We start from the raw sequence: 26,291 nt of genomic DNA, 5'->3' as shown, positions 1-26,291 counted from the left end.
CTGCACATTTTGGTGTGGACTTTTAGATAACAGGGAGGCCAAAATATAAAATAACCAGCAGCAAATATATATATATAGGCTATTATTGTTTTTATTATTCTTCAGTAACAGTGGCTTGGATCCAAAGGTCCCTTTGTGCAAGTATTGCCACATGCGCACAGCAAGGCTCACTGATCACACACACACACACACACACACACGAGTTTCTCATGTCCATGAAGATCAGGGGACCCTCTAGAGCAGCTATTTGGGAAAATCAGGGGGGTGGGGACTTCCCCATGAGCAGAAGTGTCTTCCACTGACACAGCAACATCCTTGGGTCCAAGCTGCTGTTAGTCACTAACCGTTAATTTATCTATTATAACCATCATTATGTATTTGCTTCATTTGTCGTTTTTTATTCCAGTCTTTGCCTGCCGGTTGAGAGTTCAGACTAAAACCTATTTCCTTTCAATTTGTTTGCTTGAAGTTGGAATTGATACTATTGAAAGAGCAGAACAGGCTTTTCTAGAAATTGTTTTCATTTTAATGTTATTTTTTACTACCTTGTTCTCATTTCCTCTGAGGAAAATATAAATGGGGGCGGCCCATTTATTTAATTAAAAATATAAATAAACAGCAGCACAGGCTTTTTCACTGCGTGAAAGATCAAGTAAAACTTTGAGTGGCAAACATCCTCTGTGAACACTGTCTATCAAGAGAAATCCAAATGAGTTTTTTTAGGGCTCTGGTCAAATAATAAGCAAGACTTAGTCATACTCAAGAGCAAACCTATTGAAATTGGTCATTAATCATGACTAATTAACTCCCAAGTATGACTGAGGCTGGATCCAGCCCTTTGTGCCATAGAAACAAAAGGATTACTCATTATTTCACTAGAGTCCTGAAATCAATTGGATTTCACATGATTTCATGTCCTCATAAGGGATAAACTGCCATTACTTTGTGGCCATTCTTTAATAAGACACAGTGGAGCAGGCACTAGAAAACTGCCATATGCAGACTTAACTTGAATTCTTATATATAAAATAAAACAACACCAAGAAGAAAATGCTCTTGTAAATAAATTCATGTAACTCTCAATATATGCATACCTCTGAATTATATTTGACTGAAAAAGTCCCCCCCCCCTTCCCCCAAACAGCCTTGGCTGTGAGGAAACACTCTGATTTACATGTTAAATTAATGACTTGTTTTACAAATGAGTATCAACCTGTTCTATAGGTCAACCAGTTGAAGACTGCAAGTCTGTGGTGAAAATACCATTTTTCTCCACTAGAGGGTGGCTTCCACCTACCACACTTCTTAAATTTCAAGAAGGGAGGACACCGCATTTTCATTCAGCTAGTTAGAAAAATGTCAATTCCACCTCTCCTGATGTCAGCCGAAAAAACTGCTATTTATAAGAATAAGATGAAGCCCTATAAAGGCAAAGGAGAGTCTTCCCCCATGTGCAAGTCACCTCTAAATTAACAAACAAAAAGTTTTTATATTCTGTAACTTTCTTTTTTAAATGCAAGTTCGGAATAGGTTTTTAACACACAAATGAAATGATCAATTTCCTTCCCTGCATAGCAGCTGCCAGGAAAACCAGTTATGCTATGAGCAAGGGTACGAGGGTAACTAACCCATTAACCAGAGGCCTTGGAAAAAGTGAGAAAGTGATTCAACCTCAAGTTATGAACGTGATACTAGGAGAGGTGACAGGGGTTGATGATTCTCACGTGATATGCCAGATTAATAAATAACCGGGCATAAAATGCACGTCCAGGTATAAAATGCAGCTGTATTTGGGGGAGGGGGTTGCCAGTACAGAAACATTTGCAAGCAGGAAAGGATGGATCCAAAGAGCATGGTTTTTACTTTTAATCACATGTTAAGAAAGGGAACAGAATTGCACCCACTGGCCGGATCTTCACAGTGGAATATGTGAAACGGGTCCTGTGTGCAGTTGTATATAGTGTAACAGTCTGATCACAGAGGGGGTTCTCACCACATGGAAGGACTTATGCACAAACAGCTGTACAGAGAAGCTTTTACACTGAATGAATGGGCTGAGCCAGTGAACCCATTTCCCATTTCACTCGGTTCAACGAACACACACACACAACTGGAAATGAAAACAGGGTTAATGTCTCCTAATATGGATCCCCTTCACCTTCATCTCGTTCATCTCACTTCCTTTCCGTGAATTATCGCAGTTTAGTGCTTTCAGGCAACACATTAATTCAGAAGCATGAGTGACCTGATCACTATTCGGAACGACCAACATTCTGCCTCCAACCAATGCTGAGCTAACCACCTGTAAAAATTCATACATCAGCTTTTTTCATGCATCTCATCTTACGATCCCTGAAAGCCCTGCCAAAATATGAATCCCATTTTCAGACTTGCAAAATATATTTCATTTGTGGAAAGTGCTACATAGCTAAATATTACCAATTCCACCCCGTAATGAATACATAATAATTAGGTAAATATGCAGAAGTCAGCATAGCCTGCAAACCTTGCAGGTTTGCCTGCTTATTTGGTACCGTAGGTGTGGTGGCTTGAGGCACATCTCTCCATGTGAATAATTCCACAAGGCCATCTGCAAAATGCCATGGGCATTTAACTATTTATGTAGAAGAGCTGCAGCTCAGTGGTACAGCACTTGCTTTTCATGTAGAATGGTCCCAGAAACCCTGTTCCATGTTCAGGAACAAGAGGCTGGAGTCCTTTGTCTTTGTCACAAAAGGGTGACATCAAGCAGCGGAAACCATGTCACATGTTTTACGTTCAAAACCAGACTTTGGTTTAAAATTAATGACTGTCTGGGAGTATAGCCTGCTGAACCAGGATTTTAGCTGCAGTACGGAGTCCCTGATTGCCAGCTCTCAAATACTGATGTCATCACTGGCAGAACAGAATCACATGTAAGACATGTTTCGGAAAGACTGCCTCTCATTGCCCCTGTCAACCTCTGAACATAATTTCAATAGAGCTTCTTGAAACGATTGCAGACATCTTTGCAAATCGAGCACTCTTTGCAAATCCAGCACATGCTAAGTGTTTCTTAGCAAGTGGTTATCTGCGTATTTGAATATGCATAAGAGGGAAGCCTACAAGGGGGGAGGGGAACAATGCACAGGCCTCTTTGACAGTGGCATCTTTGCAGTAAAAAAGAGGAAATGACCTCGTGGATTTGCTTTTCTGCTTTTTCTCCTCTATCTCCAAACAATGGAGCTTTTTGATGCTCAACACATCTCCCTCTTAAATCCTCTGCAAATGTAACTCAGAGCCCTGCATACTATTTCATATTATCAGTAGCTCCAAGGTACTTTTAGAGCACATGTACCTTTTTCCTTTATGCATGAAGAACTGCTTAAAGATCAGAGAGTATCTCAAAGCACGCACAAAATAACTCCGAAACCACAGTTGCATCAGGAAGCTCAGAAGCTGCTCTCTTGGCAGCCTTGACGCTGTATGTTGCACACTAAAAGAAACAAGAGCCATGCTGCCACCTTTCTTTCCCATTGCTTGCTGCCTAGAAAATACCAGTCTGACTGCTAGCCAGCAAGCAACTGAACACTAGTTCCAACATGCTAAAATATCTTGCTGTGGATTTGCAGGAGGAGCGGAGGGTTCTTTTGATTACCAGAACTAAACAGAATTTATAGGCTTCTTTCTTCCCTGATTCATCCATGATAAACGGCACAGGCAATACATCTTAGCCAGCTGTCCCATGAAAAGCCCTTTCAAAGACACTATTTGGGAACACCATTAGCAAATAATTATTTTCTGTTACGGGGTGTGGAAGACTGGTAGAGCATCTGCTTTGCATGCAGGAGGACCCAGCATCAGTTCTCAGCATCTCCAGGTAGGACTGGGAGAGACACACCTGGAACCCAAGAGAGCTGCTGCCAGGCAGAGTAGATAATACTGAGCAGGATGGACTAATGGTCTGACTCAATATGAGGCAGTTTCCAATGTTCCTATGTGGGAGCCTTTTTCAGCCTGAGGGCTGTATTTCCCCCATGGCCAAGTTTCTGAGAGCCACATGCAGGTGGTGATCAGGGCCACTCCAGTGTGGCCTGAATATCTGGGAGGATGGGTGAGACTTGTGTGAAACCACTGCTTTCCAGGGACACCTGCAGCCACTGAGCCTGACACTCTTTATTCCATCCATCAAATATTCTCTTAATGAAAGTCACAGAAGGGCAAAACTGAAAGATGTGTTGAGAGTGTGGAAGGGGAGAGAACAATTAAGAGTCACACTGAAAGACCTACACTGGCTCCCAGTACGTTTCCGAGCACAATTCAAAGTGTTGGTGCTGACCTTTAAAGCCCTAAATGGCGTCGGTCCAGTATACCTGAAGGAGCGTCCCCACCCCCATCGTACTGCCTGGACACTGAGGTCCAGTGCCGAGGGCCTTCTTTTGGTTCCCTCGCTGCGAAAGCCAAATTACAGGGAACCAAGCAAAGGCCTTCTTGGTAGTGGCACCGGCCCTCCCACCAGATGTCAAAGAGAAAAACAACTACCAGACTTTTAGAAGACATCTGAAGGCAGCCCTGTTTAGGGTAGTTTTTAATGTTTAATAGGTTATTGTATTTTATGATGGGCGGGATATAAATAAGTTGTTGTTGTTGTTGTTGTTGTTGTTGTTGTTGTTGTTGTTATAGCACCATTCCTGCTCAGAAAGCTGTCCCTCCACCCCAATAATTAGCACTGGACCTTTTTTATGGGGAAGGGACACTTAGCATGGGCATAAGAAGCAAAGTGAGTAGAAACACGCAAAAGGAGCACAAATATAAACTCAGAAATATTCCGCAGCTAGGAGGAAATATATACCGTATTTTTCGCCCTATAGGACGCACCGTCCCATAAGGCGCACCTAGTTTTTTGGGGGGGAAATAAAGGGGGGAAAGCTTCCCCCGACCCCAGCCCCCAAACAGGCAGCTCTCTGCAAGCTGTGGGAGACCAGCGCTGGCTCCCGCTGCTTGCTGAGAGGTCCGTGAAGCCTGGACGCGCTGAGCTCAGCGCGCGCAGGCTTCAGCATGCAGGCAACTCTCCGCAAGCAACGGGAGCCAGCGCTGGGCTCCCGCTGCTTGCGGAGAGGTGCGTGAAGCCTGCATTCGCCCCATAGGATGCACACACATTTCCCCTTCATTTTTGGAGGGGGAAAAGTGCGTCCTATAGGGTGAAAAATACGGTATGTTGCAAGAGATATTATTCAAATTGCTACTATGCATGCCCCTGGAAACCCTATACACCAACATGCATTTCAAATAAATTAAAGCCGCAATTTGACAACTGGCTGCTCTTTTAAGCTGAAACTCTACACTCTTGACTTGATACTGAGTTTAAAAGTCACACCGAATTTGGTCAGTTCCAACTCTGTTCCTTAAGTCTGCACTATGATCAGCATCGACACAAATGCACTCATCATTTGTTCTGCTTTTCATCACTTTACTTCAATGGTCCTCAGTGACCTGAGAGCAAGAGCACCACAGATCCTAAAAGGCGAAAGAGAGCAAGGGCAGCATTTGATAGGCAGCAGTACCACAAAGATCACAGAATCAAGTTCTTCCATCCCTGCTAAAGCCTGAAAGGGAAAAGTAGGATGCTGGTTTAGAAAATAGGCCTTTACACGATGTAGAACTGCTGTGAGAGCGCCAACCTTTACTATTTTGTCACTGTAGCTTTTTTTAGCTGAATACAGAACAGAAAAAGCCGTATATAGTATATAGACAATGAATCAGCATGTTTCCACCACCTTTACCCTATATTGTTGTGAGTGCAGGAAGTTAGTCTGCATTGATGAAAAAGTTCCTTCTAATTCCTGGGCTCCTGCCTCTAGCAAGGGCTAAAATCTAATGAAGGGTTCCATTGTTGCACTAGTCTGGCAAGTTTCTTTGGGAGTTAAGGGTCCTAAGGACCAGCTAAAAAAAGAATATAGTATAGTATAGGTATAGTATAGTATATAGTATAGTATATAGTATAGTATAGGTATAGTATAGGTAGCGACTATATTTCGTGCGTCAGACACGTACGCGACTACACATTGCGCCAAACCCAGAAGTGACCCAAAAATGACACATAAAGGGGGGGAGGGCAAGGCAGTGGCAGAATGGTTTTTTGCAAGCTTTTTCAATGGTGTTTCAAATGCACACAATTTGACTTAAACGTGTGGTGCCTTGGAACACAACCACCCCAGGGAGTTGCCTGTATAACAAAAGAGTCTGCTCTTTGTCCTCCGAGCAAATGGGTGGGCCTTTTCCCCTCCTCACCTGGCTGATACTTGGAAGGACAATAGACAACATGGTGGTGTTTAAGCAGGGCTAAAAGTAGGCAGCAGCCAGAGAGACAGAAATATGCTTGATTTCTGCTATAGTCCAAGGCTGTGTTTGACAAAAGCAAGAACTTGGGGGGGGGGGGCCTGTTAATGCTGTGAGACCATCTATATTAGGCTCAGGCTGTAAATATGTGTAAATAAACCACATATCATAAAGGCATCACCATCTCTGCTGTCTCACATTCCAAGAAAACAGAAACCTGGCTAAGTGTATGGAATCTCACACTGCGCAGAGATTGGGGTGGTGTGCAACAATATGTTCTTTACAATGCACGGCCTCTCATGTCAAAGTGGTTGTAAAACCTACTATTTCATGGGTACTGTGCAACATAGTCATATTATAAAGTGTGTTTTTTCAATTTTCTGCAAATACAAATAACATATAGCTGTAATCACCTCATCCAGCTATTTTTCCTCCTGTGATGAGTAAAACCTGCATCTGTAAAAGTAAGGTGTTTTGGTGTGTGTTTTCAAATCATATTGCTACTTAATTTAGTGTTATCACTTTAAAATTGGTATCCTGGAAAAGTATTGTTAAAATGTCAGATCAGATACCAGACAAGCTATACAGAAAACAATTTGCATGTTCATTCTGTGTGTGTGTTTTAAAATTTAAATATAGAATGCATCAATACCTATCATTATAGCACACTGAAACTAATGTATTGCCGGCATGCATATACTAAAGAGGAAAAAGGAAGCAATTTCCACCTACATGTTTCTCGATGCCAAGAGCATCTGACGGAATGCAGGAGGGCCATACAAACCTGGGATACAGAGACATTTGTAACTTGTTCCGACACTGCGACAGATGCCATGGGCACAAGGATTGAGAGCACAGAAGTCGATCAGCTGGGCACAGGTAGGTCCTGTAAATCCTGGGCTACAACTGCAAGAATAGGAAAGCCGGTCTGTGTAACAGGTCCCATTGTTCTTGCAAGGAAATGAAGCACAGGCGTCTACTTTTTCCTCACAAGATGTTCCCAGGTACCCTAAAACAAAACAAGTGGAACTTATTTGCATGCAGGCATTTCATTTACCAAACCTTTGTCAAAGCATGGAGCCTTAACACCATTTAAAAACAGATTTTTTTTTTTGCCAGAGTTATCCTAACACATGCTTAGATACAGATACAAGGACTGCCTCTCCCCATATAAACTGACTTGGACCCTGAAATCATAATCTGAGGTTCTTCATGTGCCTCCTCCACAAGAGGTCCAGAGAACAGCAACATGAGAAAGGGACTTTTCAGTGGTGGCTCCCCGTTTGTGGAATGCTCTCCCAAAGGAAGGCCTGCCTGATGCCTTCACTGAATAGGTGAGAGTGTTTCTCTATTACCATGGCTTGGGATGATTAACATTCTATGGTCTTTTAAATGTGTTTGTGGAAGGGAAGTTACTGGTTTGTTTTTGTTTTATTATGTCTTTTGTGTTCTCGTTTTGTATTTTTACACCCTGTGATCTTCAGATAAAGGGTGTTATACAAATGTAATAAATAATAATATCCATACAACCTAAATGTAAAGGGAGGGTCACAGCTAACACTCTCTCCTCTCAGCTAAGGAAACCAAATACATTAGCTTCGTAAGGATGTGTGTTCATGGAATTTTCCACAGTATGCCCTTCATTTGAAATATTTATTAAAATATGCTTACATTATGCCCATGATTCTAACTCTAAGTGTAATATGCTTGCATTACGCCCATGATAAAACCCTCAAGCTATTCTACCACTGATCTTTGTTTCAGATAAGTTTCTTTATTCTCCCCACAATGATGTATCTGCTACTAAATATGGCCTCCTCCCCTAAGTGCTCCTGAACTTCATGGTAGAATTCAGCTATTCTTTCTCGAAATATCCATTCACTCTTCCCTCTGATGTATTAACACAGTGATTCCCATATGCTTTCAGTTCGCTGTGGAACATCAAGAAAAAAATTGTGTTTCTTGTGCTATCATTTGAACTAGGAACAATAGGGGAATATGATGCAATACTGGAATAGGACCTGTGTTATTTTCTTATGCTCTTTAATGCTGGCCACCATCTTTGCCACCGATATTCATTCTAAGCCTTATTGAACTATAAATAAATGCACTGATTAGGTATTTACAGAAATACCTATCTGTTGGCAATGTTGCCACAAAAGCTCCCACGGGTGGATTTAAAACCAGTATTAAAAACCAGTCTGTATCTGTATTGGATTAGAAACTTATATGCTTTGATTGTTAATGTTTGGTGGAAAGTGAACCATTAATTAATTAACAGTAGATTTGCAGACAAGTCAAGCCAATGGAAAAATAAATGCTCGGGTGGAAGAACCTCGCAGTATAAACATGAAAAACTGCAGGGGAAAAAACACATTTAAGCACTGCATTTATTAGCAGCTTTTGATATTTACAGTTCCTTCACCAGCAAAATGGAAGGAGGGAGAGAGGAAGCCTTCAGGATAAGAATATTATTGGTAATAAGAAGTGTGATGAAAGCTTGAAGCTCACTACGGTTTAATGAGACTGCAAATCTACCACGGGCAAGGAACAAACAGGAAATGGCAAAATAACAACAAATATAAATATCATTGTTCAAGAAATATGGAGAAATGTGGTTTTTTTGCTGACACGACATTTGAATTAAAGTTGCAATATGTGGAGAAATCAGTAAAATAACTGAATAAGGTGATACCCTAATCCAACTGCAGTGCAGCAGGAGACTGTTACTAAAGTGAATCCAGGAAATGTTTTACAGATTAGAGAGCACCATAATGAGTACAGATTCATTATCAAGAAGGGGCTTAATTATTTGGCTTGGTAATGGTCAATAGCAGTTAATAGCCTTGGGAGGGAATCATTCAGCGTACTACATTTTTAGAGAGGGTGCAGCATTGCTTTGTTAAGTGTCTGGTGATCACACTGGATATTTAATCCTAGAAACATATAGCCACACATGATAAATGAAGCTAGTATCTAGGATTAGTGATTATAAAATATTCAGGTATGAAACACACACTTGGGTACATCAAGCAAGCAAACAAGACAAACAGTTTTTATTTTCCCTTTACAAAAGTCAAATGGAAACACAAAATTCACATTACAGGAAAGAAGTAATCAAAACTGGAACAAGAACCGGGTCTAAAAGGAAAAATGGAAGCCAATCTAGATAATGTGTTTCAGCAACAAAGAGTAGACTTATACACCCCAGATGAAGTCGATATTTTATCTTTTTTGAAAATTACATTGGCATACCACTCTTCCTTCATGAGGTTATCTTATTTAATGCAGTGAACCTCATGGTAAAGCAGGATTTTGAATCCGGGTTCCATGGGCCCCAAACCAATCAATTACAAGATAGAATATAAATGAATAATAATGATTAAAACAACAACAACAGAGGAGTTTCAACAGTAGTAAATAATTAGCTAATACAAATGTGTTCTGCAAATACTGCATATTCACAAGTTGTTTCAGGGAGCTTATAAGAATGTTGCATTTTCTAATTCTGATATGCAGCAGGTTATGCCTGCAGTACATTAGGAACAGATGGATAACTGAGTTAGCAGGGGGATATTAATGGCTGATGGCTGCAGGGCTAGACTGACAATTTGCTGAGCTATGAGCAAGCTGCCTGTTCCCTTTAAGCAGTGAGAAGACACTGGATGCATACTGGTGGAAAGCTTTACCCAACATGGTGTCAAATTTTTATTTCTGAATCACAGAGGACTGGCAATCAAACAGAACTAGTCTTTTTCTGACCAATTTCTAATATATGGACTCCATAGATAATATTCACTGGATCATATTTTTGCAAGTTCTTGTAACTAGCCCAAACTATAGCATGAAAGTCTTTATAATTTCACCGGATTCCCATAGTAAATGCAAAACTCAAAACATTAAGAAAGTTTGCTTGTCTGAATCTAAATCCTGATTCACTCTGGACTTTGGTAATATGGCACCCAGAGTGAGGACAAAATTTGGTGCCCCACCAATTACGTCTTACTTTCACAAGTATTCTTTTTGGCACAGTTACTTTTTTATGGGTCTTCTTAGCAGCTACTCATATAAATACAGATGATGATGATTTTGCACTCGCTTGTTTTGACGTCCTCTGCGGAGGAACTGCCTGCACCACCCTAAATCTCTGAATCTGGCACTGCTGGCCTTCTTGAGTACTGTGCCCATAGTTGAACTGTTTGCTTTTTCTTTAGTAACATTCAATGGTCTGAGTGCAACTGACACTTCAGAGCTGCCCATATGTGCCTAGAGTTGAAATCAAGCCGTGTTCGTCAACCTGAGAAGATAGCTCATATTGAAGAAGGAAAACCATGGATCCTAGTCCATCATGGCTAGTTATCACTTACAGCCTTTTTCTCCATGAGCTTGTCTAAATTAGTTATTATTTTTAAAAGGTTTTATTACAATGAAGCAGGAGATAAATCTTATGCTATAAAATAATAATAATAATAATCTTTTAAACCCATTCAAGTGGCGGCCACATAACAAACGGTAATCTAAAATTAAAGGGCTGTAGTAAATGTTGCAGCAACAAAGTAGACATTATTTCAAGCACACAGAGACATAGAATAACCTTGAAGATAACTGAGGGAATCCCATACTGTAAAGGCTCAAAACCAATGGAATCCACTCAGGAGGTTCTTGCATTCTAGCATTCTGAGAGAGAGAGCACTATTAATTTGGCCATAAATCATCTCAACCACTTTCATAAGGGTTTCTGTCATTAACCTGAGATTTTAGCTAATCAAACATGGCAGGTGGAAAACTATTTTAAAAAATGAAGTTCACATTCAAATCTAAGCCTTGCTCGGCTTGGAGGTCAAATATGGAACGGCAGAAATTAGAACTGAAATTCAAAGTGAAATGAATGCAGCTAGTATCCTTAATATATTATACAACTGAAACATAATGCTCAACAGGAATTACAGAAGTATTTAAGCATGAGTTGCTAAATCTGAAACTTATCTTTACCAATTCTTTTTTATCATTGTCTCTCCAATGCCTTCTCTACGTTAATTGCTTGAGAATCTTGCCTTCCTCATTTCCTGCAGCTCAAGAGTTTGGCACCTTGCCCACAGATCTGATCTTTATGATGCAAATGGGTCATGCACTAAAACTTCTTTATTAGCTCCCTTTATCATCTGTTCTCACCACATATTTCATGCTTCTATTACGTGCTGCACTTCCCCAAGCAGGGGGGCAGCTCTGGTTTATTTTAAATGAAATACTGAGAACCAGAATTTGAATTAAAGGATGGTGGGGAAAACAGACAAGTCCCCCTACATCCTATAATGGCATCCTTAGCCACTATTTTTTTTAAGACATGGGAAGGCCGTGGCTGGGCTACAGTAGGGGTGGTGGAATCGGGAGGTGCCTTCAGTTGGAAGCAAATCCACTTACCTTGTATCAGGTTCTGAGAAAGCTATACATCCAGTTCTACCTAATTGCAGCTATACTTCCACATCTCTCTACTTCCCTCCTCCCAACTAAATTCAAGCAAGAAGAAGAAGAGGAAGAGGAAGAGGAAGAGGAAGAAGGAGGAGGAGGAGGAGGAGGAGGAGAAGAAGGAGGAGGAGGAGAAGGAGGAGAAGAAGGAGGAGGAGGAGGAGGAGGAGAAGGAGAAGAAGACGCAGCAGCAGCAGCCTGGTTGTTCATCATTAATTCCCTGTCAAACACATGTCCCAGACCCCACATCTGCAAACAAATTGCCCAGCAGTAACTGAGCACCACTAATCTTATTTTGTCAAGTCCTCAACTGCCGATCATGCAAATTATAGTAAGAGACTCATTTGTAGGAATCAAGTCACAGTAACCTGACAGTCAAACTCACAGCACCTCCTTCCTCTTTTCCCCTTTCTCCCAAAGTTATGTATTTCCGTCATTACTTCATTTTATTTTATAGTTACTGTACATTGCTTCTCCCAAACTCTAGGGGTTTTTAGTGTATTCTAGCCCATGGTCTATGTTTTCCCAGGGAGCCGAAAATTAGCATTTCAGAGTGCACAATCTCTTCTCAGCATGTAGCTACAATTAAGCACAATGAAGGAAAGCAATATTTTCCCCAGAGAAGGGCTCCTTTTCCCTGAAAATTTCAGGGCAGTCTAAAAATAGCCATATGTGCAACTTAACACACCTGCTTTTCCAAGCTGCTATCTCTCAGACAAATGCAATGTGTCTGTATTTTAATCTCACTTCCCACCCCAAGCCTCAAAATAAAGGCAATGGAGTGGGTGATGGCATGCAAGAGAAAGCTAATTCTCACGAGAGGTGAAAAGGGGAGAAACTAAACTGATGTGATTTTTCCCCCCAGTGTGAACGACTGAATGCATTGTTTTCTTTGCCAAATTATTGTCTTCTAGCAGTTATCAGCACTAGACTACTATGATTAGGCTATTTTGCAGTGTAAGATCAATTAGGCAACATATTTAGAGCAGCTAACAGGAGACCTGTGGCACCATTCTATTGTACAGGTAACTGCCATAACACAAAAAATGCTCTGTCCCAGACCTCTGCAAGAAAATTTTGTTGCAAGTCAATAATAACTGGCAGCTGTTACAATGTTTGCTTGGAAACATGTCTTTAAACATGTCTGCAGATCCATGTAAAGGGAATAAAAACATCAGGAACATGAACAACCAGTGTTCTCCAGGTGTTGCTGTACTCAAAATTTATCGGCCCCAGCTACTAAGGCGTTGGTCAGGGATGATGGGAGCTGTAGTCCAGCAGCTTCTGGAAAGCACATTATCTGCTTCTGACCTGGGGGGAATTGTTTGCCACTGCAACCCTGGAATACAGTCTTGGTTTGGGTTTGGCTAGCCAAATGCCTGTGGAAAGCCCACAAGCAGAACATAACTGTAGAAGCCATTTTCTTATCCGTGTAACCCTAAATAATCTGGCATCGTCAGCAAACTTGGCCACCTCACTGCTCACTCCAGGTCAAGTTAAAAACCACCGGCCTCAATACACCACGGGTAATAATTTAGTTAAGACAACAGAGTGCTCACAGGAGGAGGAGGAGAGACATAGGGAGAGGAAACAGGATGCCAGCAAAGCTTGTAGAGAAGGAGGCCCTATGGAAGGCAAGAAAGAATTCAGGAAAGGAAAAGAAATTCTATGGAACTCTGGTATTCTAAGACAAGAATAGGTTTTAGTGTTAAAAGCTTAGAAAAGAGTGGGGAGGTCCTCAAAAGGTGACTGCAAAAATATTGCTTAACAAGAGAGGGTCATCTTGACTTACAGAAAGAAGTACCTAAGATCTCAGGTTTCTCAAAGTCAGTAGTAACGTGATACAGTGATGCTTGACTGAAGTTTGATATTAATGGTCTCCTGAGATCCTACACTACCTGAATAATGAGGTGAAGATACAACCTTGCTTGTGCTAATAGAGGGTTTCCACCAAGAAACTTAAACTTTGATTTGCTCTGTGAAGCTAGGTATCTTTTAGCTCACAGTCATTCAAACAACAAGGAAAATGGTTTGAGCCAAGGTGGTAGAACCTTCTGAAATTCTTTTGTCAGTGGTTTTGCTGACCTGCAAGCACTGTGCTGTTCACCAGCTGCCCTCTCAGCATTACCAAGCCCCACAGCTAACTGGGGTCTGGATGACATAGTCTATTAAAAAAAAATGCCACAATAAGTCAAGAAGGGATGCTCGTATTAGTGAATTTCTTGAGTAGAACTGGAGGGGGTGGGGAACACAGCCCACCTTGAATGAGGTCAAAAATTGTATATCCAATTTTCTTTTGTAATAACACAAGCATATATTTTGTTAAAATAAATTTGGAGCGAATAGCTTTAGGAAGCCAATTCAGGTTTGGCTAAGTGCCAATATCCGTTTGTCTCACCAAGTGCTGTTACTATTTATATACTCACTGGGGGAAGCAGAGGAGGCACAAAAATAATTCAAAATGCCAGATATAAACTGCTGACCTTGTGTCAGTTTCTAGGTCTCTGCCTAGCTATTAAGTGGGTCACCCATTTTACTCCAACGAGATATAAGAGTCCAGTGTTAAACTATTAAAGAACACTTTAATTGTTAGGCCAGGATATGGTATAAAAAGAGAAAAGAAGAAGTCTTGATCCACAATACAGCCCAGGTATACAAAAAATAATGCTGTGCTTTGATAAAAGGAAGAGACTGGAAACAGCAATGTCTTTAGCCCTGGGTGAAATTCTGAACCAACATTTTAGCACCGATGACTAATATGAAGGCTTTATTATTGAAAGCTTCCATAAAAGCTGAGAGCAAATCAACTTACACAACAGGCATTTCCAGGCAGAAACAAGCTACAAAAAATTATGCTTCCTGCCATCACACAATGTTCCCGTTTGACACATCTCTGGCATGAATTTAGGAAGATGAAATCTGCTGGGTGATCCTAGGGCCCTGCTTTGCTAGACAGCTGCTACATAAAGGCTAACGTTGACAAAGCTTACATCACAATCCCCTGCACTTGTAATGGCACAGTCAACTCCACAATTGTTGTATAAAAACAGAAGCCAATACAGCAACACTGATAGACGCACCCACATATGTAGCAACCCCACCGCCATCTAGGAACCATGAGGTTACTCACTTCATGGCAACAATCCCACACTACTCAACACAGACCGTAGGCTGTCCATGTATCCAGTGCAAGCGTGTGCATGCACATCATACCAACCAGGCAGGGCAAAATAGCACACCATGTCAGGGAAGATCTGTGTTGTCTGGAGATACTACTAATGGTGTGTAGCAGCTGGCTGTAGAGTTAGTCAGGATCCTATTAACCTGGCTATTTCTTGATCCCAGGACACATATGCTTCATGAGTCTGCTGCATTTCTTTCTTTCTGTAGCACACTGCATCATATTCAGTTGGATACATGGCTATAATTGTAATCATTGCTGAAGGTAATCAAACTGCAATTTTCAATGGCAAATTTATTGAAGTATGGTGGCACCTGCCCTTTGAAATTCGCTCCCATGACAATATTCAACAGTCGCCATCCCTGCTGTTTTTCAGCGTATATAGAAGACCTTTCTCTTTCAATAAAACTTTTACGTGGAGAACTTTATCCTATTCTGAATCAGTAGAGGAGTTATTACGTGTGTGTGTGTGTGTGTGTGTGTGTGTGTGTGTAATTGTTTTTAATTGCTTTTACATTTACCTTGTTTTATGGCTGTCACTGTTCTATAACTGAGAAAGTTGAGATCTTTCCCAGTCTGCATCTGTATTCTAAGAAGTTTTTATTGTTTTATCACTTGTTGTTTGCTGCCCTGGGCTTGTTTGGGAGGAAAGGTTGGATATAAATTTAACGAATAAATAAACAATTGTGTATTTCATCATTATAACCTATCCTGGGACCTTATGATAAAAGGTTGATAATAAATCTAACAGACTAAAAAAAAAATGCATGAATGAATAATAAATAAATAAATAAGCAAGCAAGCAAGCATGTGTGCAAGGCACACACATATTACACCAACCAGGCAGACCAAAATAGCACCTTTCCAGGGAAGACCATCCCATAGGAGATCAGTGTTCTCTGGCGGTGGTCTTCTATATTACACATTGGCTGTAGAGTTATTCACAGTCCTATTATCCTGCCTATTTGCTGATCCTAGGAACCACATACTTCATGAGCCTGCTTGCATTCCCCATCTTTTCCTAACACACTGCATCAAATTCAATTGGATATCATTGAAAAATACTGTATTTACTGATGATAATAAATTGCAACTTGCTGGATAAGATATGCCGTGAAATTCATTAAGCATAAGATTTTAAATTCTAGACAAGGAGTGACAAAGTGCAACCTGAAGTGCTGCTTCAGGTTTTCCCTAATTAGTCTAAGGAGTCAGTAAACCGGACTATAGAGACATAAATACCCAACAGAGAACACAAGCCTTCTTAAAGATGGCAACATTTATTGCTTACCTTCTGGACACTGGCAGCTGAATCCGCCAACATTAGAAATGCAGGTACCTCCATTTTGACATGGCTGTTGACTGCAGTAGTCAACTTCTGACTGACACAGGACTCCAGTATATCCTTCAGCATGATGGAATGGTTTGTTTTGAATCACAGAGACAAGGAGAAATTGGAAGCAGTTTATTGTTAGGTCTGAACGCAAGCAGAATGCTGCAGATGGTCTTAGCTAGGGACGGAAAATTTCATCCTGTCTGCATTTTTAAACAAGCCAACCTGATTTATACCTCACACACTAATAATTGGACTGGACTGTAATTATCCTTCAGATTTTGCACCTCTCCTAATTTTGTGATACAGTTCTGGGCCAAATGAAAAATAAAAAAATGCGGGGGGGGGCATGCATTTGGGAAAACATTTCGAAATGTGCACACTGAGGTAAAATTCATATTTTTTATATATAGTGATAAAATAAGTACAGTGGTACCTCAGGTTACATACGCTTCAGGTTACAGACTCCGCTAACCCAGAAATAGTGCTTCAGGTTAAGAACTTTGCTTCAGGATGAGAACAGAAATCGGGCTCCAGTGGCGCGGCAGAAGCAGGAGGCCCCATTAGCTAAAGTGGTGCTTCTGGTTAAGAACAGTTTCAGGTTAAGAACGGACCTCCGGAACGAATTAAATACTTAACCTGAGGTACCACTGTATTTAAATCCAGAGAGAGGTAAACACACGGGGGGAATTAACTTATGTGTGAATGGAGTGAACCTGACATGGACTGGCAATCGCTTGTCTTAATTATGGATTGGGGAACCAATCCAACTTCAAACCATGGTTTACAACCCTGGCTTGGCTTTTGGTAAGGCTATCAATGCCTATTAGCCATGGTGGCTATGCTCATTAATACCAGTTAATGGAAAGAGTGTTCATGTGCTCAGGAGGGAAGAGTGTTTATACGCTCACTCTTTTCCCACAGGCATTTGGTTGACCACAGTGAGAATAGGATGCTAGCCCAGGTGGACCACTTATCTAATCCTGCAAGGTCATCTTTTGTCCTTATGGTGGAGGAAGTTTGGGCATGGAAAAACTTTCCTCTCATGTTCCAGCCTCCCCAATTTCTATATTGAGTCTTGCATAGGAGAATTATGCTACTATCACTTCCAGATTCTTTCAAACCAAAGTCTGGATTTGTTTCCAATAGCTTCTGAAGCAAAAATGAAAAACCCACTTGAAATGACTGAGGTGGTGTTCCATTTTTATTTTTCTCTCAGGTATTGTTATGGTCAAGCTATATTCATGTCTACTTGAATGAACAGATTTCACTCACTTGTGACCTTAACTATACAGTTCATTCAAGGAACTCTACTTCAAGTTCAATTACAGACTAATTTATCTCCTCAAATGTACTTTGCAGTTAATAGAATTTAAAGCATTACTTAACTATATTTACATATCTTTCTTGTTAAGGCTATGCTTGGGTGCATTTGCATATTTATATTAAATGTAACAGATTAAGACATACGTGCATCGAGAGTTAATTTCCTCCTACCACCGGTGTTTAACTCAGGTTCAAAATGTTAATATAAACTATTTGTCTGTATTTATAAAGTGGAGGCGGGGGATTGAAATGCAGTGCAGAAATATCAAGCCTACAGGACATGAAATATCTGCCATTTATGCAAAAGGTAGCTCTGCACTTCCAACATTTAATGATGTTTAAATTGTGGTCCCTTCACTCAACAAGGCTAAGGGAAGTTTTTGATAAGAGGAGATAATATTAGAGTGCCGTTCATTTATGCTGTTGCAATGGATTAGAGACAGGCTGGTCTTGGGCAAGGGAAGATCGTTACCCCAGACACAAATGCCACAATCCTGATTAGGGGAGCGCTGATTAGGGGATCTTACTTTTAAGTTAAAAAGCCATACAGAGTTGCACAGTGCATGTTTAAGGCAGCATGTAGTTGACTCTCATTCTGAAAAAATACAGGCCTTTGTTCTGAAAAGCAAAGATTAAAGACACTATGCCAGTGGTTTTCAACCAGTGTGCCATGGTCAGGGGTGTTGCGGGCAACACTGGCCTCTGTCCCTCTTTCTTTCCCCACCTCCTTTGATGCCCTCTCACGTCTCTGCCTCCCAAAGGCTTGCACAACTGTTAATTACAGCAGCCCTGGCTATACGCTCCACAGACGAATGGTGCCTCTGGAAAGCACCACTCTTTGGAGCAGGGGAGCAGCTCAGAGATCAGATCTCCTCTGCTGCTGCCCAGAGGAGAGGGGGCTAAGGGAACACTTGACAAAGGTGAGAGGCAGCCAGCTCTGCTAATCCAGAATGCGGCAGCTAGACTGGTGACTGGGAGCGGCTGCCGAGACCATATAACACCGGTCTTGAAAGACCTACATTGGCTCCCAGTACGTTTCCGAGCACAATTCAAAGTGTTGGTGCTGACCTTTAAAGCCCTAAACAGCCTCGGTCCAGTATATCTGAAGGAGCGTCTCCTCCCCCACCGTTTTGCCCGGACACTGAGGTCCAGCTCCAAGGGCCTTCTGGCGGTTCCCTCACTGCGAGAGGCCAAGTTACAGGGAACCAGGCAGAGGGCCTTCTCGGTAGTGGCGCCCGCCCTGTGGAACGCCCTCCCATCAGATGTCAAAGAGATAAACAACTACCTGACATTCAGAAGACATCTGAAGGCAGCCCTGTTCAGGGAAGCTTTTAATATGTGACATTTTAGTGTATTTTTCATCTTTGTTGGAAGCCGCCCAAAGTGGCTGGGGAAACCCAGCCAGATGGGCGGGGTACAAATAATAAATTATTATTATTATTATTATTATTATTATTATGCAGGCAAGGGGTGACATAGCTGGGCTCTTGAGCCCCACAGGGCTGCCACGGAAAGATTGTGGTTGGTTAAGGGAGCTGTGGACTCAAAAAGGTTGAAAAACCTTTGCACTATGCAAAAGGACACAATTCCAAGCGCAATGTTAAACATACCAGTAGGGCAAGTACAGGTGAAATTGCTTCCATCATGCTTTTCTGTGATGTCCACACAGGTTCCATTGTTCTGACACGGATTGCTTTGACACGCATCAAATTCTTCACAGAGACCACCCAAATACTGACTTTCACAGTCACAGAAAAAAGTTTCCTAGAACAAACAGATTATAAAACAAACTATAAAAATGAAACCTCAAAGCTTCTTTTGAAACCAAGATCTTGATCAAGGTTACAGAGAATGATCAATTAAGAAAACTTAAAAGATCTATGGGGGGGAAATAACAATTGAAAGGTACTTATGCAAGAAAAACTGCTACGGAACTTAAGATTTCTGCCAACTAAGCCTAACGCAAGCTTTATCATAGACTAAACTTTTTTTTTCAGGATCATGTTTAGTTTTGTTTTTCATAAGCACAAAGAGTAAAGAGAATTTAAAGTGAAAGATAGGATTAACACATTTTTTAAAAAAACAAATTTAATTATTTGGCCAGAATTTCACATTCATGCAGCTGATGATTCCTCGATACAACATCACTGAGTACAGTGGAGATTATTTCCAAGAAACTGCACAAATATTTCCTATGCAAACTCTCTTTGTACATTACAAGATGCAGTGCAAAGCATAAGCAAAAAAAGAATAACACATCAGCTCTTGGCTACGAGATGCCCTATGAGATGTGGAAGAAATACAAAAGAGGCAGAGCAAAAATAATCTTGTACAAATACTCTTCTGGTAAGTGGCGTATTTCGAACCTGTATGTCAGATATTCAGCATTTATTATTTGGTACCTTGGTGATAATTTCCACTACTATTAGAAATGCGGGGGGGGGGGGGGGAGAGAGCTTACACAACAGTTATTTTGTTGTCCTAGAAACTGCAGCGCTTTTTATGCAACTGTTACACAAATCTCCACAGTGCATTTGCCTTTATCAAGCATTTATATAAACCAAAAGCTAAATATAAGGTGTTTGTTATGTCCAGCCTTGCTTGCAAAAACTCACATCACATGAGTGTCCTATATTTTGCAAATATAGATTATTTCTCATGAGAAGCATCTGCCTTTCCAAAGCAGTTTCTTGGTCCTGTCTGAAACTATCATACACATTTGTCAAAAAATAGTTCAAATTAAACTATTTTAATTTTCCTGTTCTAATCACATTTTCCCAATGTTTAATTCTCATCCTTTCCACCTGTCTTTCTGACTGCCGAATTAGAAGCATTGTCCTTCTGTTGCACTACCTCACAAAAACGTTGAAATGGTTATTATGCAAATCAAAGAGACATTTCTCCTTCAGTCTTTAAACTATTCTTGATGGGAAATGCTAGGTAATGGAAAAAGTTTTCTGAGAAGACATAACATGTATTAAAATATGTGCCTATTTAAAGGGGAAAACACAGCAGCCCAATCCACTCATCACATCAAACCATAGTTTGAAACAAACCATAGTTTAGTGGGAATGTGCTAGAGCACACTGCACAATAGTTCCTGCAACACTTCTCCCCTGCTCCTGCTGTGTCACAGAAAAAACATGCCAATGCAAAGTAGGACTGATGGGAGCTGAAGTCCAACAATATCTGGAGGGCATCATATTGGCTATGCTAACTATAATTTCTTCAGATTTCTGCTAGCAAGCAACCAACTAAACAGAGAAAACCCACGGCCTTATCGGCTTAGGCTGTAAATCCTAAACCCAATGATGTGGAGTAAGTCCCACTGAGCTGAGTCCGACTTATTTTTGAGTAGACATGATAATATAGCACTGCTATATCAACATCATCATCATCATCATTTGCTTCTTATGCAACATCTCAAAGAGGCTTCCTATTTTACTGTACCAATATAGCATATGAACTCGTTCCAATTAAAGCTAAGGATTATGTAAAATATAAACTAGAGAACTACAAAGAAGGTAAGAAACAAAACTAGCTTGACAATTCAACATGTTCAAAAAGGGCGGTGCTCCTGTCAAAAGATGATGCATTGTAAGAATTTACAAAGAAATGGAAAGAACAATTTATTCTTAAGAAAATATTGACAATGAAGCATGTCTCAACACTTCCAGAGAAATATTTCAGACAGGTAATAGCACTGGGACTTAGACAACTTATTATGCAGAGATGATTAGGCACCATTAGTAGTTATTAGCTAAGCAGCTGTCATCTTCCTCCCATCACAGAGTTAACATTTATGGTGACATATACTCATTTATTTGAAGAGCAAAGAATTAAGAAAACTACCGATTGTCATAATCCTTTGTAAAAGGCAACCTGAACAGCTGCTTACAAATAACTGAATATTTATAAAGCTATTTACTTACTAATTTCATGTTTCCGTTAACAGGCATGGTGTGAATATTCAAAAAGGGGAGGCTCAACAATATGAGCTTCCCTCAAATTTAGTAGGCCCAAATTCAAGGGTAAGGAAGTCTTCCCTACTCTTGAGTAGGCCTACTTCAACGTATGGATCATGTAGGTTCCACAACCCACCTCCACTAGAATCTGGAATTTTGGAGTTGCCTCTCCAGTTTCATGGAATCAGTTACCAGACAAAATTAGGCAGACACCTAGTATATTGATATTTAGATAACTATTGAAGTCAATTTTTGTTTAAGGCTTTCTCTGAAGTGTGAGCCAATCATTTCATGGAATATTAATTGCACATTTGCAAATATGGTTTAAATTGTTTTTAAGAGTCTGCATCTTTTGTAATTTAACTCTTATTATCTTAATGTACATTGCTTTGATAGCTTCCAGCAGTGAAGTGGTTTACCAATCTGTAAAATAAATAAATAAAATAATGCTGCATATATTTATCTCCTTCAGCCTTGCAAGGCCATCCAGGCAACACATTGCAAACTGTAAACCACAAGGTAACATTACTAAATGTATATATAACGACACTGATGCACCTGAGGAGCAGATAACAAAAACATTGCATTGCATTTTTCGTACCGTGGAAGAAGTGATCAACAATAATAGATTGGTGACTGAGAGGAAGATATTGGAGTGGAGGTGAATGATGTATTTGTGTGTATTGGCAGATGTGTGTTAGCTGTGGGACTAGATTGGAATGAGTGGTATTGGAGGAGGAGGAGCAACTACACGATTTGTATAAATCCACAACAGAATTTGAGTGTGGGCATGGTGTTAGTGCGGTGAGTGTAGTATATTGTGAGTCAATATATGACTAGGAAAGAGGATGGCTGAAGAAGGAAGGGATCATTGACTCTTGAGATGTTTTCACAATGTTTTGTGTTTTTGTTCAGGGGGGATTTGATTGTTTTATATTGCGTTGCATTGCATTGTGGCTTTTCAGTTTTGATCATTATTTTGGAAGCCACTTAGAGACTTAGTATTAAATGATAAATAAATTTAGGAAATAAACAAAACTGTATAAGGATAGGCGTGGATTTAATTTTTTCCCCTTTTTAACATTTTATAATGTTTTATCACAGGCAGTCCAGCAATTCTTTTATTGACCATTCCAGCATTACAGAATACCACAGTTGTTTATGGAATGGTAAACAAAGCTTAGAGGTGGTCTGTCACTGTGTACTCAGATACCTTTGAACCAAAATTATAAAGATCATGATCCCATAAATGATCTTTGTTCTGGCAGCGGAAGCACCAGCCACTGCCACCAATGCTTGTTTATGGCAAAATGCCTTTTGGGTTTTCTTTTTTAGGAACATGCTTAGCATTTGAGAAGGGGTTGTGAATAAAATCAGAGAAAGAAGGAACCCAACGCTACGGATGATTCACATTAAGCATACTGTTTGGGCAGCCAACTGCTGTAATACATAGGAAAATTGCCATTTCTGGACATCTCTCACCCCAGGTGGAAAAAAACAGTGGCAAAAGATCTCACACCTAATTAAGCCTACACTTCCCACGAGCCAACTGATTAAATTATACTGTTTGCATCATGTTTTATTGGCTTAAAGTTCTGCCCTGCAACTAGCAGACCCAAAAAAAAAAACAAGAATAAAATAAAATTGTGGGGGGAATTGCTAAGGAAAAGGAAACAATAGCCTGGGCAAAACTAACATTCAATCTAAGCTCTTTGCGAACTTACAATTGGGTGGCTAACCTAGCAGTACTTTGATGGCACTTATAAAACTGATCATCTTAAACAAGCCTCTTTATATGATAGCTCAAAAAGTACTTTAAAGGAGACTGGTTACATCTTGATGGCAGAAAGAATGACATGACATTTCCAAGTACCGATATTGTGAGCTCTTTGCTAATAGCAGTTTTGCTGAGCTATTGTTCCTCTAGGGCTTTGTAACTAGTTGTCAAGTGTAAGACCCAGGAGAAACACAACCCAGGCAAAAGTGAGGTTTCAGTAGCATGAATTTGAGCATGAATATTTGCAAGAGTGAAGTCTATGCAAGTCATAGGAACAACTATGAAAAGACCTTGCGGTCCCATCTCTTTTACTCTCCTATAGCCTGATGGAATATTCAGCTGCTTGCAGGAGGAGCCTGACGTAGCTTTCAACAGAATTAACTAGTTGCCGTTCAGAATCACAGTGCAATCCTATGCATGCTTACTCATAATCAAGTCTTACTGAATTCAGTGTGTCCTCAGGCAAGCCGACACAGAAGTGCAGCTTCAATCTCTTTGGCATCTAAGAATAAGACCCATTTTCAGCTTCCAAATCCAAAGTGACAGATGTCCTTGTAAATCCCATATGAGGAATGTGTTGCTAGGTTTTTCCCCTCTACCCAAATACTTGGGGATTTCATAGATTTGTAGTTTCGGTAACTAATAAATGTTGACACTGAAGGCTAAACCACCTCTGAATATCTAACAATTTCAATCCTCGTGGCAAGGTCACTGCAAAGACCTCAAATGTCTGCAATCTCCTGCTGTGCCAGGAATCCTAGCTGAACTATTCTATGTGACAGGAGCACTAATAACAGCACCTTTCCCCCTTCTAGTGTGCTAAGGAAGGCTGATAGCACATAACATTTATCTGACTTGATTAAGCCTAAGATCCCAAGTATAATGCTTTGAACTGTGCAAAGTCTGGGAGCAGAACCAGGCCTGACACAATACAACATAATAATAGGGAGCATATACAACACGCAAAACTATCTGGAAAACATGGAGCATATTCAAGTGTCTTCCAAAAACTGAAAAATTAATAAAACATTATGTGATGAGTACAGCAACACGATTGCCTCTGTACTGATTTTCTAACAATTCATTCACACCACCTTGTAAAAATAGCTTCCTAGAATGAAATACTATAGTTGTTTCCACATTACTGAGGTTATGCTATCCACAATTAGCATAACCATTAGCAATATTAAGGGCAGACTTCGTGGTGGAAGGCATCCAACAACTTGCAGAGCTGCTGCAAGATCCTTCCCTTCAGTTTCTGTTCTTGTCTGGGTAGGGGAGGCTTTAATTACTGGCTTCTTCTCATTCTTTTCTTTTTAAAATTAGCACAACTCTTGCCGAAAAATAAAATAAAGAAGAAAATACTCATAGGCGATCCAAATGCAAAACTGGGAAATGCAATATTAGAGGACTACTAATCCTGCAATAAACCAGCTTCACAACCAGGAGCAGAAGCTCAGGAATTAAATGGCACTAATATAATTGAAACCAAGAGCCCAGTGCCCCATAGCAGGCACCCAGAGCCTCTGAGGAACCATCCCAACTACACAGGTCCATCCAATTACCTGGTCCTTTTTGCCAGAGATGATGAGTAGTTCCCAAGAAATCACAGTGAATGGAAGCTGTGACGGATCCTAAGCCCAGAGCACAGCTCCTCTAAAAGGTTACTTCTCACCAAGGGTAAAAGAGAGTTCACTTCAGACACTGGAGCCTAGATAATTATATAAATGGCTCAATTTCATCCTGGCTGAGGTCAGAACTATCCATAAACTTGCCAACAGGTATCCTGTATTCTGCTACTAGTTTTCTCCCAATAGCTGTTCTCTCCAGCTGCCCTTTAGCAGTTCATCCACCAGCTAGTTGCCACTTCCTGTGGCCTTTGTTGTTGTTGTTTAGTCATTTAGTCGTGTTGCCTAGTACCTGCCCAATGTGGGTCATCCATCAGTCCCCATGAACCTCTCATGGACAAGGTGGGATACTGAACCATCTTCCTTCCTTCCTTCCTTCCTTCCTTCCTTCCTTCCTTCCTTCCTTCCTTCCTCAGCCCTCTCCAGCTTCTGTCCCGCTCCATGCAACAGGCATAATGATGCCTCTTACCTCAGACACTCTTGTGATGCATTTTCCTTTCCCTGAACACTGAAGGTCATCTGACGGGCTTTCTCCTGCCAAGCATGTGCTGACTTTTACTACCACAGTCAAGCGTAAAGCCACAATGCATTTGGCGACGGAATCATTCACAAAACCTAAGGAAAAGAGACCAAATACATTATTATTAAAATATTGAGATTTATTTTTATTTTTTAAAACAATAACAACTTGCCAAATCATTGTCATGTGACTAGACCAGGGAGATCAGACATGGGAGAGACATGTGTTTAAGATGTCGTGTAGGTACAGGGGAAGGGTTAACACAATCAGGGGCCTCCAATGGCTGCTTTTACCGGGCTTTGAGATGGTACCTCCTAGAGCTCAGTGCATGCATGTTAAACCCTGGAGAGCTGCTGCTACACAGTGTAGACAACACTAGATGAACTAATAGTCTGAGTCAGTATAAAGCAGTTTTCTATCTTCCTATGATCCCTGTTGATTAGGTCCAAGCTCTCTTATACCAGCAAATGTGAAATGTGTGCTTAGAAGTCACACTAGTAGCAAGCTGAGGTGGTGAATGCCAGGGAATATGACACACACACCCCGAGAAAGAGGGTCACTGATAAACAAGAGGGATGTTTGGTGGAACCCTAGACGTTTGCAGAAGTATAAATATTCCTCATATACACACAGTAACAAGCCAATGAAGACCGAGCACACTTGGTCTTCGGGGGGTTGGGGTGGGAAGGGGGGAATCTGCGGATTGCCCTGTGTGAGGTGAATGGCTCCTCAAACAGAAATCAAGATGTGTTAGAAGCAAGAATACACACATTTTGC

General features: G+C 40.7%; 1 protein-coding gene across 1 annotated transcript in view; it reads right to left on the bottom strand.

The window, feature by feature from the left end:
• DNER (delta/notch like EGF repeat containing) overlaps positions 1–26,291 on the bottom strand; it is a 115,938-nt gene that overhangs the window by 16,076 nt on the left and 73,571 nt on the right. The window contains exons 5-8 of the mRNA XM_083442726.1: positions 25,464–25,609; positions 19,235–19,388; positions 16,257–16,370; positions 7,103–7,327 (exon numbers count right to left, since the gene is read on the bottom strand). Of these exons, the coding sequence (XP_083298852.1) occupies positions 7,103–7,327; positions 16,257–16,370; positions 19,235–19,388; positions 25,464–25,609 (639 nt within the window). The remainder of the gene's footprint in view (positions 1–7,102; positions 7,328–16,256; positions 16,371–19,234; positions 19,389–25,463; positions 25,610–26,291) is intronic.

This window comes from Podarcis tiliguerta, assembly GCF_965153285.1.
Source record: "Podarcis tiliguerta genome assembly, chromosome: 5".
Classification (NCBI taxonomy): Eukaryota; Metazoa; Chordata; class Lepidosauria; order Squamata; family Lacertidae; genus Podarcis; species Podarcis tiliguerta.
Note: the sequence above shows the minus strand (reverse complement) of the source record. Positions and strands in the feature narration are given on the sequence as shown.